At 41.2% G+C, this 16,257-nt stretch overlaps 2 protein-coding genes across 2 annotated transcripts in view; one reads left to right on the forward strand and one right to left on the reverse strand.

Annotated features, from left to right (window-relative positions):
* Positions 1–5,487, reverse strand: part of atp8b1 (ATPase phospholipid transporting 8B1) — a 33,037-nt gene extending 27,550 nt beyond the window's left edge. Inside the window, exon 1 of the mRNA XM_010754731.3 lies at positions 5,182–5,487. The gene's annotated coding sequence lies outside the window, so the exon portion shown is untranslated. The remainder of the gene's footprint in view (positions 1–5,181) is intronic.
* A 2,182-nt stretch (positions 5,488–7,669) lies between these two features.
* Positions 7,670–13,671, forward strand: txnl1 (thioredoxin-like 1). Its single transcript, XM_010754730.3, has 8 exons — positions 7,670–7,959; positions 9,212–9,308; positions 10,113–10,286; positions 10,571–10,693; positions 12,675–12,744; positions 12,898–13,070; positions 13,179–13,283; positions 13,387–13,671. The coding sequence occupies exons 1-8, from the start codon at positions 7,862–7,864 to the stop codon at positions 13,414–13,416; spliced, it is 870 nt and encodes a 289-aa protein (XP_010753032.1). The 5' UTR covers positions 7,670–7,861; the 3' UTR covers positions 13,417–13,671.
* Positions 13,672–16,257: the final 2,586 nt, after the last annotated feature.

Raw genomic sequence — 16,257 nt, forward strand, 5'->3', positions numbered from 1 at the left:
ACAATATACCCACAACACCCTCATCACCACAGCCCCCTGAGTATTTTCAGGCAGGGCTGTTTTCGGTCTCAGCTTGGCATATAAACGTTGTCCAAGTCAGCATCATCATTGATGAACGGTGACACAGTTCTCATGTTTGTCTCTTTACTCATCCTGTCTAAATCAATGATAATCTATTTTGTGTGAGAGCTAAATGTTTTTAGAATTATTGTGTAGAATTAATTATCATAGAGCTGCATTATTTGAAACTTTAATGTGTTACTAATGAAGGCTGTATTTATGCATTTGTTATGAATTTCATAGGAAATGAGAGAATCCTGAATATTAAATATTCGGGATTTATTCTTCTCAGTTTAGCTCATTTTAAAACAAACTTAATTGATACATTATATTTTTTTGTATTAATTGTTTAATTTGTAGGTCTATTAAAAAGATCACACATTAATTTACCCATCAGAAATAAAAGCACACTGGAGAAAATGGATATCTGCATGATAAATAAAAGTGTTTTATTTAACAATTAACCCACCAATCGTTCTTAAAACCAGTAAAACACACCTTAACTCTCAGTCTACTGTATGTGTGTGTGTGTATGCGTATGTGCATGCATGCATGCTGGCTGTTAGTGGAGCTTAATGAGGGTTAATAAATTGAGTCCTAATTGAGATTCCTCAGTACTTTACTCACAGCTGGAGTCCAGACAATGAATCCATAAACAGACAGACAGTCCACAGGGACACAAGCAGCTATGTGAACACCCCATGCTGCCAGAGCCCCTGAGCGAGGCACAAATACTGCCAGAGTTAGAGGTTTGGAGGACGTTCTCTAGAAGACTTTTCGGACTAAAGCCACGCTCGCTACGTTTCACCTCTGCAGAAATCCTGAGAAATTTTCATTTACAAATCACGCAGTCCTCCTACAACAACAAACACCCACACACTAACATCACCCCCTATATAGTCAAATTATATTTCACTCCTAATTTGTCTATGTTGTATTTACAGTAGTGTACATGAGAGAGAGGACTAAAAGCGCAGCAGAGCGCAAGCCTCAGGCGAAAAACATTTGACAGAAGTAGTTGTGGCTGGATTACAAAAAAATTGCCACTTGTGGATCAACACATTTAGACAACCGTGTGTCTCACACGTGTATCACATGCTCGGCTCGAACAAAAATCTCTTGAATCATAATTCATAAACCCACCTTAAACTGAGCATGCCCTAGTCAAAGGATTCATGTAGCATAGCATGTAGCAGCATATTTGCAGGAATTTGTCTTCCTGCTAACAGACAGAACACAACAATAGACTGAACACAAGAGATTTTGTTTAGTCATGCTAAAAACACAATTTTAGGATAGCTAACATTTTTAGGATGTCCCACGTAAGCGGGAAAGATCTCTTGCTAGCTCGGCCTTCACATCAAATAGCCTAGTTTCATGGTAAATCAATGTGGCTTTTAGTTTAGCATGCCAGTCCATAGTTTCACGACCATAGTTGGTCTTAAAGTGCCAAGAACAGGGCCAATTTAATAAGGGGTCATTAATAGTAACTGACATCCGTTAACATCATGTTAAATAAAGAAACTAATGACAAAAAAAGTAGAAAGATGACGGTCATAACAAGGCATCAACATCTGAATGGGGATGGGAATTATGATTTTGGTACCAATGCCATTACCAAGCAGATTTTTTATGATTCCATCCTGAGCAATTTTCTGTGTGAAATAAAGTTTTCAGTGTCAGTCCAACTGCTTCATCACCTCAGAGTCTGAACACACTGAACACTGTCTTCATATAAAATGGATGAAATGAGAATATTTGTACAACATTGAGTTTTATTTAAGTTTTCTTAGTCAAAGCAAAAAAACTGGTTAAGTCTGCCTGTGGGGCCAAAGTTATTATATATGGATATTTACCCTCAGTAACAGATGTACTGCTCTGTGATGAAGCAGTAGCAAATTGCTGGGATTTCACCTTTACTTGTAATCACCAACATTTACCAGTAGGGCTATAGCGATCTCTAATCTCTAATCCACTAATCTCACGATACAATATTCAGCCAACTATACGATTCGATACTGTGACTGGACAAAATGAACCTGATTTTTGTCATATCACACCTCAAACAGTACTAGTGAAGAGTTTTTGAATGACGATATTATTTTTTTTTCCAACCAAATATTTGAAGAACAATAAAATACAATTCAATACAAAAAGGTCCCATGCGTTTTTGCCTTATTTTCTTCAGACATGCCACTTAGCAAAGCAAAGACCCTCCAGAAAGTTGAGGGGAACCTGTCATTCAATAGAAATAGTATTTATGAAGTTATTCTGTCACTCTGGGCCCTTTTGTGCTCCCTGCACTATGTTCTACACCATTTGATTGGCTAGAATACGTCATAGATATCGTCCACTGGTTGGTTGAAAAAGAAACTAGTCTGCCTAGTAATTTTTGTCCGTTAACTGCACTTGTAGTCCCGACATCTATTTTTAGATTGGTCTTTTACGCAGACTATTTGGGCGAATCCACCTAATTCGTCCCCAGAGAGTTAAACCCGAAATGGTGGGTGCTTTTAAGCATGAAGGTGCTGGATTTGTGTTCATCGCCATTCTCTTGAATCTCCTCACCCTGACTGCGTAAACAGGAAGAGGAAGACGTTGGCGTCTGTGTAAAGAGAGTATCTAGACTGGTAACTTGCTAGAAATGCTCTAGCGGCTGGCTGACCTAATCGCTCTTCTTGCAAAGCCAACAGGGGGAAATGGGCAGCGAGCAGAGTGCCAGGTGTAACACGGGGGATTTGAATGGGACTTAATGCATCGATACTCATGGCTGAAAAATCTATACTTTCTGGGGAAACAAAATATCGATATATATCGCAGGATTGATAAAATTGCTCAGCCTTATTTATCAGCACTGTCATCGTCTTTGTCGGTGAGATGAAGTGACGCTTTGGACCCTTTTTACCTCACCGCCACTACTCCTTCTTGTTGCAAGTTTTCAGCATTGTAGACGTATGACTGGTATTGTTTCGTGAAGTTGAACTGTCAGGAAGACATGCCAGCATTGACAAGATTGATTTGATTACAGAGGACTCTTTGGAACCAGTCTTGAATTTCCATCCACACATGTAAAACAACACAAACTTCACACGCCAACAAAGAAGCATCAACGTCAAACAGATCCGGTGCCTAGACCTGTCATGCCATCTGTATGGAAAAACACAGAAGATCTCAAAGAGTTTCAATGACGCCTTCACCTCGGCTAAACCTTCAATCCATTTGCCTCTCAAGTCACAATTCAAATTCTCAGTCCCTGGTTTCAAGGTCAACCATTTCCATAAGCAGACAACATTTCCCTAATCAAAAGAACACCACTTGCTATGCCTGCAGAAGACCTCCATTGCTTGTTTATGGAGAAACATCCAGGCTGGTTGAACACGCGTGTCCAGGACCGGTCACTGTTTTCAGACACAGCACTAGCTGAGTGTATGAAGGAGTTTCACAACCTATGTGGAAGTCCAACAGGTTTCTGTTTTCTGTCACATCTTCATATTTCATACTGTACCCAAAACCTCAACTCAAAGATTTATCTCCCTTTGACCACGAGGGGGCTGATTCATGTCAGTTAGAACAAACTAATGGTTATTCTTTTCACAAGTTTTCACAACAGAGAAAGTACAGGAACATCCATAGAAGCATCTCAAACCACTCCTACAGTATAGTATATAGTATAATATGCTTCAGCAAATACCCATATAGACAACTAAAAAGCAGTACTTCAGTAAATCAATAATTAACAGAGGCGGGGTCATGCTTGGCGGTGTCCTTGAGGAGGTACAGGACCAGAATTGGCCCACCAACCGCTCCCTTTAGTACCTCACCTCAGAATTTTCTATTAATAAATACCTTATTAACCTTAACACCTGGTTTTATGTTACTTCCTTTTACCGCTTGAACTGGTCGTAACAGTTTGGAACATATACAGATACAGAGTCCTAGAGGAGACATGGGGGATTTTTATTCATTCAATTGCATAACTGCTTATCCTTATCCGGGTCGTGGAGTCTAAAGCCAATCCCAGCTGACATTGGGAAAATGAATAATGAAAGTAATAAAAAAGTAAGACAGGAATTGCATCATGCACATTTCCCAGAGAGTCTTCCTTATCGAGTTTCCAGTAAATTGCGGGAAAAGCAAACGATAGAGGAAAGACTTGAAAAATATGATTTTGTTAACAACTTCTATTCTGTTTTAACACCCAATGTGGAGATTCTTTTGCTTGAGGGAAAACTGAGGGAAGATCTACCTCCATCACCATTCAAACAAAACACAGGAGCTGATTGGTTGTATTACTTTTGGAACACGTGATATTTTTTGCAGTAGTCATCATGATATGATAATCATGACCACACACACACAAAAAAAAAAAAAAAACATATAGGTATGGGTGCGTGTGTGTGTGTTTGTGTATCAATATCAATAAATGTGGTGGGGGCATCAGTCACTAGCTGTTTCAGTAGTGTAATCTATTTTCAATGCATTCCTCGTGTATACACACTCAGTTGCACAGTTTAGGTTCTAGCATTCAGTTTTTCTGTTTTAGAGGCGTGTGGCTGTAGTCTGTGCTGCTGTTGAGTTGTATTAACTGAGGAGCTCCTGATATGTAATCTATCCTCATTAATCAAAGAGGGATGGAGAAAAAGTACAAGAAACTTTTTTTTTAAAGCATAATGCCAAGACAGCATGCATCTTGTATGAGGTTTTCATTTTCTATAATATCCTACAATACACTGCTGTCTGTAAGTGACTACAGTGAACTCTTGGAGACATCTTAGGAGTTTCAAACGTTTCAAAGAATCTCATGAGATTGACGTGGAGCACCTGAAAATCCATCAGGACTTTATGACTTCAGGAAATAATCAAAAAGTCCACAACAGAGCCAGAGGCCTGACGTTAAGGAAGGCAAAATGACTACTTCTTAAGGTAGATTTTATATTAAGCCCACAGCCCCGAAAAGAAACTCCCAACAGCGAAGTGTCTTTGCAGGGGAAAGTTGAGCTGAGCAGCAGCCGGCCAGGTGGAACACTCCTCCGCCCTCGGTGTAGTTTAAACACCATTAAACCTTTAAAAACACTCCACACAAGCACACACAGGTAAACTTCTATATTAAACTGCACTTACCTTGCTATAATTGATTAAAAAAGGTGAATCCTGTTCTCAGTCGGTGTCCGGGGCGTTTTGTCACCGTACCATGTTTTCCTATCTCTTCCTGCTTGTAGAGAGCTATAGTCGGCGGCTCCCCGCCCTTCTGCCCCCCTCCCACCAGCTGCCTCACCTGCTCTGCCCAGCGAAAAACCTGCCGGACCGGTCCGACGGGTCACACTCTTAAAAATACAATAAATAGCTCGTTAAAAACAACGCGTGGTGTTCAGGGAGGCTGCGGAAGCGGGCGCCTAGGTGTTCTGGTCACGTGACGCACAGGTAAAGGTGAGTAATTGATTCTTAATTAAAGCAGGTGGTCTTTGGAAGAGTGAACGCCGCCTACCTGCTGCTGCTGTCCGACGTGTGTGTGTGTGTGAATGTGTGTTTTCTTTAAATTATATATTATAATATTTATATCTTCTTAATTAGCCTTCCTACAAATATGCATATTAAACATCTTTACATTTCCTCAAAAAATCCAATAGATGATATAGACTTGTTGCATATAATCTCATTAATTAATGACAGAGCATCCGTGATAACATCTGAAACGTCTTATTAATATTTAAAGTAGAACTTTATGTTAAAATAGTAACATGATAGATCATTTGGCCATAAGGGATGATGAAGAGAGATGATGAAGGTATTTTAAAGGGATGTGTGTCGCATAAATAAATCATCTTTGCAAAGGGAAACTGCTGTAAAACATGGCGAGTTTATTTGTAGACCATCCTTTAACAACAAGACAACATAGACAGAGGAGGACACTTTATGGGTATGATTTAAAAAGAATAAAAAACACAGACAAAAGAATAAAAAGTAGGCTTACACTGATGGTTTATGTCTGCAGTGAGAGACATAAATAAATAATCCCAAACCGAATTACCGAATTACATTAAAACCGAATTTAAATGTATTCTCTGTGTTTCCCATTAACATTATTAATAACTTAGTTTTAGTGGTTGTAATAGAAGGCTTGTCATTTGAAGTGGATGTTCTGCGTATGTGTGTTTTCTCTGGTTGTGGTTGGTGAGATTATACTTTTTTATTATTTTTTTTATTTCACTGTTTTTAAGGGTGCAGACAGGAATGCTGAGTATGATGTGTTGTGTCAGCGTGACTCTTAAAGGAGATTAAAAAGTGATTTGATGCAGCCTGGATGGGACCCTTCCAGCTTTATTCGTTCCTTTAGACTCCATTTGTTGACCAGTAGCGCCACCTAAAGAGAATCCTGCTCAACAAGTAGCCTACAAGTGTAAAACTGCTGTTTCACTGCCGCTCAGAGCCTTCAGTGGACCACTAATGGTCCCTACACCTCAGGGACATGGTTTCATTATCACGGTATACACATTTAATTTCATCTTCTAAATACTGTATTTTTAGGTTAATAAACAGCATGTTTTAGCTGCAAAATATGGACCTCGACCTCTTTAGAAAGTAATCTCTGATTATCTTAACATTTAGTTGAAATATAGACCAGGAATTTAGCCAGATCTCACAGCAACATAACCACATATTTTATGAATATACATATAGCCAGATGTGTTTACTTTCTGTAACAGTGTACAGTGTTGTTGTAGTGTCATAGTGACATTATCAGCTATCGACTTTCTCTGCTTAAACCTAACACTTAACATTAGTTGTAACAGAAACCCTGCATTCCAAACTGGAGGTGTGGAGTTTCAACAACATGGGCATTTACCAGACAGGCAGGTTCTACTGTTGCATTGTGGGAAATGTAGGATCAAGTGTTTTTGCTTGACCCATACTAAGGACTAAAAGTCAGGCTATCTTAACCATTATTATTTCAGTTCTGAACACTCTTTTTATTCTTTCTTTAAGAATCCCCCTTTATGGATGTATTTTAATAATATTTTATATAGTTTGCTATTTCTATGAAACATCGTTATACAGTCACTAGTTTTTGTATAGATATTTAGCACAGATTAACTCCTGAACACAGTTATATATTTATTTCCTACGCAAATGTTTAATTCCCCTGCACATTTTCTTTACATTTTTAATTCCACTGTACATATCTAAATCCTATGCAAATGTTGAATTTCTCTGCAAATGTTGGATTTCTCTGTTAATATTTAAATTTAGATTCGTCTCAGGTTCATTTTTACGTATGGTTACTGTGTCATAGGTTAATTCTAATGCATGTTCAGTGTATGTTTGCATGCTGGATGCTATTTCCTATCTACTAATCACTGGAGAATCAGTTTAATTTAAAGTTCAGGCATGACAGCATTAATAAAGCATGTCTAAATGGTAGGAAATATAACACTGAAATGTTGTAAATTATAAGGGTTTGTTTTTAGAAGTTATTATTAATATATATGTTATAGTGAGTATAGTATAGTTTGTGTTTGTTCTTTATCCTGTGGGGGGCACTGAAACTCATAGAAGGGTTTAATTGGTCAAAATCAAAGCAGAAGAAGGAGAAACCCCGCCTTTCCTGTTGTCTATTGGCCAATCAGGAGTCCGCATCCTGAAGCAGCTCGCCGCAGTGTGGCTCAGAAACAGGACGGCTAGTGAGCTAACAGGCTGACGGAAAGCTAAAAACACAACACTTTAACATTTGTCCGGCGGCCCGCGTTTCTGTCCTGAACATCACCGGGGTAACCAGCTCGCGCCACAGCCGGTAAACCGTACCATGGTCGGAGTTAAAGTGATCGGGAGCGACCCGGACTTCCAGCCGGAGCTAGCGGCCGCCGGCTCCAGGCTCGCCGTGGTGAAGTTCACAATGGCTGGGTAAGCTTACTGAGCCGGCTCCGAGGCCGCGCAGGCTAGCTGGGCTTAGCACGTTATAGTCTGTCCTCACGACGTACGACTGTGAAACACCCAGAGCTGTTTGTGGAGAGCTGACAGCAGCTGAGCAGACATGTCTGACAGGAGGCTAGGCTAGCATGCTACCATTAGCAGGCGTTAGCTAACTAGCTGTGTCGGTTACAATGACATAGCAGTATTACAGTGAGTTAGCTGCTGAGCTGCTGTAAGACCGAGTGCTGTGTTTGTTGTTTAAACGGGGAGTGGGCTATCACCTCCAGTCTACCGTGGACACCAGTGAAGGTCAGCCACGTTAACATTATCACCAACGTTACTGTGAAAAATCCGTTTTTCGTCCCCACTGCAGCCAGCCCTGCTAACAGCAGCTCCTCACACTGTGACTGGAGCCGGTACGAGGCTGTGAAGTTCAGATGAAGTGACAGAAAATCAATGACAGCTTTGAGAAAGTGTGAAAATACGAGACCTGATCTGTTCACAGCTGCTAACATGTAACAATGTTAATGGATTACACGTTAAGCAAGTTCAGGATGTCGTTATGAACTCTGGTTAAACAGTGACAGACATGTGCTTTGTTGAATCAGGCGTATCACACTCCTGTAACCTCCCAATATGTACCTGATGTGTGATAGATTCAAAGTAATGAGAAGTACAGATGTATAAAACATCAACAGCAAGTTGAACTGATCTGTCGTCATCTTTTTGCAGGTGTTTAGTGTAAACATATCAGCCAATAAGTAATCATAAAGGCCAGTACAGAAAATTATTTAAATTAAGGAACAATGTCCCATATTCTCATGTTGCATATTCCGTCCACCAGGGAGCGCTGTCAGGTTTGTTTCCAGCTGTACAGTGCCCTGCCCAGTGTACACTGTCTGTCCAATTCATAATCCAAATGTCCTCCAGTATCAGTTGCTCTAACCACTGCTTTGGTGCAACAACTAAACTGTGTCTGTATCATGGAGGATTGGAGACTGATAGATAGGAACAGCCGGATCAGCAGTGGTCGGATTCTTTTCCTTTACCTTCTTCACATGCAGAAATCTCTGAATGTTCAGTTTATGATGATGTGCAGCAGAGACACAGAAGTCCTTGCATTTAAACCACTTAAAGTTTTGCTTCTTACTCCATAAATAACTGAAAAAAATCAATTCCTTTCAGTTTCTCTTCAGTGGATAGACTTGTGGGTTAACGAACATGCTCTCCTCTGCCTCCTCAGGTGCCGGCCATGTGTCAGAATAGCTCCAGCTTTCAACATGTTGAGTAACAAGTACCCACAGGTCGTCTTCCTCGAAGTAGATGTCCATGTCTGTCAGGTGAGTCTGAGCTGCTCCACCTGCCTCGTGGCTTTCATCCAGCAGAGGTTGACGCAGCTAAATCACGTCTCTCTGAAAACAAGTGTAGCATTGATGTAAACGTTTTATTATATTATAATTTCATGAGTATTCCAGCAGTGTCAGATTTGTGTCTATGAGAGACATTTGAATTTGGTACCAATCATCTTGTTACATTCTGTGTAAGTGACTAGTGAACCCAGAGGACAAGGCTGCTGTTATTTAATACTTGTCTTACTGTCAACAAACCCCACAAGAAGTTTTTGCCTAATGTTTCTCACACAGAAGAACATGGTGTATATCCTGGGGACTATTTTCAGCAGCGGATGAAATCCACATTTGTGTTAATGAAGTGTGTGTGGGATGAGTCAAAATAAATAAGTGTGTGTTAATATTTTGACACATGCAGTGTTAGATTTTAAACAGTAATGGATCAAACTCCCCAAAAAGGTCAGTGTAGTGTGGACTACTGTGGAAGCAGAGTTCTTAAAGAATCAGGCTGGCATTATTTAATATTAATGATTAAATGTGAATTCATATTAATATGTTCTTATTGTCAACAAAACCATCAGTGTCTTAGTTTCTCCCTAAATACACGATAATGACAGCAGCATGTACCAGTGTGGTTCATTGATGTATTTTAATAACCTGTGGACAACAGTGGAGCTCTGTGACACAGAGGTTTGAGATATATCAAGCTTGAACCACACAGCCAGTTAGCTCGGCACGAGGCTTTGACGATTCCGGCCTCAGTTAACAAAAGCAAAACATCTCTCTTTCTCTCAGGCGACAGCCGCAGCCAACAACATCTCAGCCACACCAACGTTCTTGTTCTTCAGGAACCGGGTTCGGGTGGATCAGTATCAGGGGGCCGATGCAGCAGGTCTGGAGGAGAAGATCAAACAGCACACAGAGAACGACCCGGGAAACAGCGAGGACTCTGACATTCCAAAAGGATACGTGAGTGGACATTGTTCCTGACACCTCTCTGCTGAAAGAGTCCAGGATTTAATATTCGTTTCATAAGTTGGGCAGCCGTTTCTAAAAAAGTCTCCACTAGTTGTTTTGGTAGCTGCCCTGAGAGTAAATAAATGATATCTGACAGAAAAAACACACAGTGTGTGTCATGAAGTTGGAAACAGAGAAGGCAATAAGTATGTACAGTGTGTGTGAGTCAGGGAGTAGCTTCTAAACGACGATCACGTGATGTGAAGCTGATTGGCTCTCGTTTGCTTCGTTCTCAGATGGACCTCATGCCTTTTGTCAACAAAGCCGGCTGCGAGTGCCTGAACGAGAGCGATGACTGCGGCTTCGACAACTGCTTAATCAAAGACTCCTCCTACATGGAGTCTGACTGTGACGAACAGGTACTAGCCGATATCGCTAATGTTACAATGAGGACTAATGTGTGTGTAGGAAACGTGACACTGCTAACGTGACCGGCTCCATACACAGTGCATGTGCTACTTTTTAATGTAACCTTTAGATCCACAAGCTATTGAACTCAGTAAATGGTGAGCACTTTGAACTTGGAAGATTAATACTCTCCATAGTAAGTTAGGCATATATGCTAACAGTTGCAGGTTAGACATATAAACACATAGTTTGATACGGTTTTTACACTTTTACTCACATGTTTGGTTTAGGGGTCGACCGATACGGGTTTTTTGATGGCCGATGCGATACCGATTTTTTCCCCATGGCCCATGGCCGATACCCGATTTCCGATACCCGATTTCCGATACCGATATGGGTTAAAAAAAGTTTAAAAAATGACAAATATTCCAGGTCTCAAGTTAAAAATAAATAGCCATTTATTTAACATAATCAAATTGAGGTAGAACTTCAAGTAATAAACAATGAACAATGAACAACCAAGTAATACAAAAATAAAGTGTCTTGGTGCTTTTAGAAAAGCTGAATAACATAAAATAATAAATATTTCAAGTGACTGAACTGACGTTAAGAACAAGTAACAAAGCAGCAAAACAAAAAAATGTAAAATAATAATAATAATAAATAAACAAAATTGTCATGCCATTATTGCTCCCGCGGTGTCGACATGCACTGACACGGCGCTACCCCATGTGTTCAAAAAATATTCCCGTACGTAAGCTAAAGTAGTCTATGGCTTAGCAAGCCTCTTCTCGAAACCCCAAAACGTTTCATTAGGTCCTGGACTGTTGGGTTCGTTGTGCAGTTATCTGATTACAGCAACTGTTCCGCTCCGCGCTGATCTCTTTTTCTCGCTCCTTCAGTCTCTCCCTAACGTGCACACGTGCACACACACACACACACACACACACACACACGCCCACTGGGCTGCTTCAGTTTCACCACCGGTGTTCGCTGCAACACTCCAGCAACAGCGACCGAGATTCTTGAAACATTTGGTTGCTATCACTTTGTGGGAGAAGTGTAGCCTACCCTTATACTGCACACAATATGAGTGGCGAGTTACGTTTAGGAGGGATTTAGAAGTTTATTCAGTGATAATCACTCGCATGCCATTATTGCTCCCGCGGTGTCTGAGAGGACACTGACAGGGCGCTACCCCATGTGTTAAAAAAAATATTTCCGTACGTAGGCCTAAGCTAAACTATGGCTTAGCAAGCCTTCTCGAACCCCCTTAAAGTTTCATTATAGGTCCTGGACTGTTTTGCAGATATCTCCCAAATCTGACATCTGCCTACAGCAATGACTGTGTCGCTCCTCACTGATCACTTTTTCTCGCTCCATCTGTCTCTCCCTCACGTGCGTGCACACTCACTCACACACACACACACACTGGGCTGCTTCACCGGTGTTCGCCGGTTTAACTCCTTCAAACGCCGAATTGACAGTGACTGATAACAACACCGACTTCATTTGCGGCGTGCATAGCGGGTCTTCACAGAGCTGCCCTTGAACGCCTGTCTGTAAATGACGCTGGATGCGTATCGGCCATGTGTATCGGCCGATGCCGATACACCTAGACAACGCTAATATCGGCCCGATATATCGGCCGGCCGATATATCGGTCGACCCTTAGTTTGGTTTTTAGATGAAATACTACACTCACCAAACTTAGCATGCGTATTGCCCTGCAAGACGAGCCTCAAATGTAAATCTCGACAAGTGCACTATTCCCTCTAACAGTGACTAAGCTATGATTGGACAGTCACTGTTTCAGGGAGGGAACTAGCAAGCGGATACCTTTTTGTATTCTTGACACCAAATATATATATATATATATATATATATATATAGCCAGCTGGTAGTTGATTGTGCTTTCTCAGATTACCTGTCAGATAGGCTTAATCTCATGGTGATTGTTCTAAAATGTTGTTGTCCGTTAATCTTGTCTAGTTGCTGATAACGATCGCCTTCAACCAGCCCGTGAAGCTCTTCTCTATGAAGCTACTGTCTTCAGACTTCAGTAAGTTTTATTCTTTTAATGCTGCTCTACACTTTAGTTATTAATCTTAATCTCCTTTCTGGAAGTATCCTCTCCTTTGCTCCATTTTCCCTTCCTTACTTTTACTTACCTCGTTTGTCCCCTGCCTAATTTTTCCTCCCTTTTCTGCATCAGCCCAAGCCCCTAAGGTGGTGAAGATATTCATCAATCTCCCTCGGTCAATGGGTTTCGACGATGCGGAGCGGAGCGAAGCCACTCAGGCTCTGGAGCTTTCAGAGGAAGACTACAAAGATGACGGTTTGATTCCTCTGCGCTACGTCAAGTTTCAGAACGTACAGAGTGTTACGGTAAGGACCAGATCACCAATATGACTGCGGTTGGGCTTGGGACAAAATGTCATTGAATTTAGCTGCAAGAAGAGGCGTCAAGTAGTCATTATTTCTTTTTCCCACCAGTTGTTTGTCAAGTCGAACCAAGGAGACGAGGAGACAACAAAAATCAACTACCTGACATTCATAGGCACTCCAGTACAGGCCACTAACATGAACGACTTCAAAAGGGTATGGACCTGTCAGATCAAGCTCAGTTCATTTATTTCTGTTGATGTTTGTCTAATAAATGTGCTCTAGTCATGGATGATGATTTTATTTTGTCACCACGCAGGTTGTGGGAAAGAAGGGAGAGAGTCACTGAGTGGGACAACCAAGGGGAGGATGAGAAGAAGAGGAAGAGGAGGCTGCAGGTACATCCAAGGACTTTCCCTCTGCCAAAGCTGACACACACATACATAAACATACACACACACACACACACACACACACAGTCTCCAGCTGACCTCCTCAAGCTCTGAATGAATTCTCCGTCTGTGGAGAGTTGGTCTATGAATCATTTGTATTGTAATTCTGATGAAAATCACTGTAAATAAAACACAATCCTTTTTCAAAGGCATGTGCATCGTGTCTGTTTTCTGTTGCAACGTTCCCTGGATGTTAATTTTACCACCAGAAGCTTGTTCTACTCAGGCTGTACTGCTAAAGCAGAATAATCATAGGTGTGCATGTACACGTGCATGTATGTAAAAACTCAATATCAAACCAAAGAATTCGTAATATCTATCGATAATTTGTGTAAAGTAAGAAATAAATATGTGTTCTGAGTTTGTCAGACCAAAGAGGAAAGTGTTATTAACCACCCAGCCAAATTTGAATAAATAAAAATATTGACAAGTTTATGAAATCAGGTAAAAATTAATTCTCAGCTCCAGGACTGTTGGGGCGCATTTCAGAAAATGACACGACTAACTTTGAAACACTCTGAGCGAGATGAATTCATCTCTATCTCTCTGGCCTCAGTGTGTCATCGAGCCACCCTTTAAGGACCGCCCACAAAATCCTGGACTGGAAACTGGTGAAAAACTGTTTGAACCTCTAACTCCACATGTCACTAATATATTGAGTTTCAAAGTCATTTCACATTTTCAGCAACTATTTTCCAACATATTTAATGTGTTTTGAAAGAAATATCAGAAATGTCTTTACACTTTTAAAGCCTAATCGCCAAATGGGCTTATAGCAGGTCGCTGTTTCTGGGGCAAAAACCCAAATGAAAGTTATCAAGTGACAGTTTGAGTTTTAGTTACACTACACTGAATGAAGGAAAATAGTAATGTCACCAGGAAGCCAAATTTTTTTGTGGGTAGCAGCTAAAGATCTGATCATTATTCAAGCTGGGGTCGTCATTGTGCTATAATCTTTTAGCATATTGTAATTTAACTGCACCTACTCTAAAGCCTGAAAACAGAGGAGGCTGTGCCAGCATACTTTGGCCAATCACAGGTCATTGCAGAGACAGGGCGTTCCTATTAGCTGCTTTCCAAATGCACATTCTTGCACATGGTGAAACCGTGATTCAGTGGTGAAGATCCTGCAGAATTTTCAATACCTCTTTTGCCTGCAACATTCTATGAACGTGCCTGCCTGTTCTATAAAAACAAGTGGATCAACACGACAACCTACGAAGGAACAATTCATTTTCAGTCTTAGGTTGAACCTTGTTTGATCTCTCACACTGATTTGATTCAATCAATGATGAGTTAAAAACATACACTGCTGTGCAGAGACTCCTCCTCTTCCAGGAAGGAATCCAAGTATAAAGCCCTTCCTTCTTCTTCTTGATCTCAAGTACAGCCAGCCCACTTTTGTCAAGGTGTGTCCTGTTATCTGCCAGTTTACAGACGCCAGGCAAACATTCTGTGACTGACGAGTCCCACCCAACTCACGGCAGATAAGAACATTTTTATTTCGTTTTTGAGTTTAAGTTTGGAACAGAAAGCAGCTTTTATCAGAAGGTGAAGCTATTCGTCATTGGTGAAATGGCGCAGCGAGGAATTCATCTGGACCAGGAAAAACTCTGCTGTTCGATCTGTCTGGAACTACTGAAGAGTCCTGTGACTATTCCCTGTGGACACAGCTACTGTATGAACTGTATTAAAAGCCACTGGGATGAGGGCGGTGTTTAGCTCAGTTGGTAGAGCGGTCGCCCCCCAAGGCTCAGTCCTTGCTGTGGCAGCCCAGGGTCTGAATCCAACCTGTGGCTCTTTCCCGCATGTCATTCCCCATTTCACTCTCCCCACATTTCCTGTCACTCTTCAGCTGTCTCTATCAAAATAAAAGCTTGAAAAGGCCACAGCTGTCCTCAGTGCAGACAGACCTTCATACCGAGGCCTGTCCTGGTGATTAACACCATGTTAGCAGATTTAGTGGAAGATCTGAAGAAGACTGGACTCCAAGCTGCTCCAGCTGATCACTGCTATGCCGGACCTGAAGATGTGTCCTGTGATTGCTGCACTGGAAGGAAGCTGAAAGCTGTCAGGTCATGTCTGCAGTGTCTGGTTTCTTACTGTGAGCAACACCTCCAGCCTCACTATGAATCCCCTGCCTTTGATAAACACAAGCTGGTCGACCCCTCCAAGAAGCTTCAGGAGAGCTGTGTCAGAGGTCAAAGATAGTGAAGTATGGACCAAGATCTCAATGACCGAGATGGAAGTTGATGTTTTACTGCCACAAGAAGACCAGAGATGAATTCTTACAATACTCACGTCAAATCACACTGGATCCAAACACAGCACACACAGACGTGTCATTATCTGAAGGGAACAGAAAAGCAACAGTGTATTACCTAACAAGTCTAGCAGCTTCAGCAACAGCTGTGCATGAATTTAAACATGTATATGACAGTCACAAGAAATCACAGAGTTTAATTTACAACTGTCAAGCTCTGAGCACAGAGAGTCTGACTGGACGTTGTTACTGGGAGGTTGAGTAGAAGTGAAGTTTTTGCAGCAGTTGCATACAAGGATATTAGCGAAGAAGGGAAAGAAAGTGAATTTGGAAACAATGACAAGTCTTGGGCATTACGATGTTTCCGTGATGGATAAGAATTTAGACATAACAACGTCAGAACCTCCATCTCTGGCCCTCGTTCCTCCAGAGTAGGAGTGTACCTGGATCACAGGGCTGGTACTCCTTCCTTCTA

The sequence above is a fragment of the Larimichthys crocea genome, unplaced genomic scaffold (assembly GCF_000972845.2).
Source record: "Larimichthys crocea isolate SSNF unplaced genomic scaffold, L_crocea_2.0 scaffold82, whole genome shotgun sequence".
Lineage (NCBI taxonomy): Eukaryota > Metazoa > Chordata > Actinopteri > Sciaenidae > Larimichthys > Larimichthys crocea.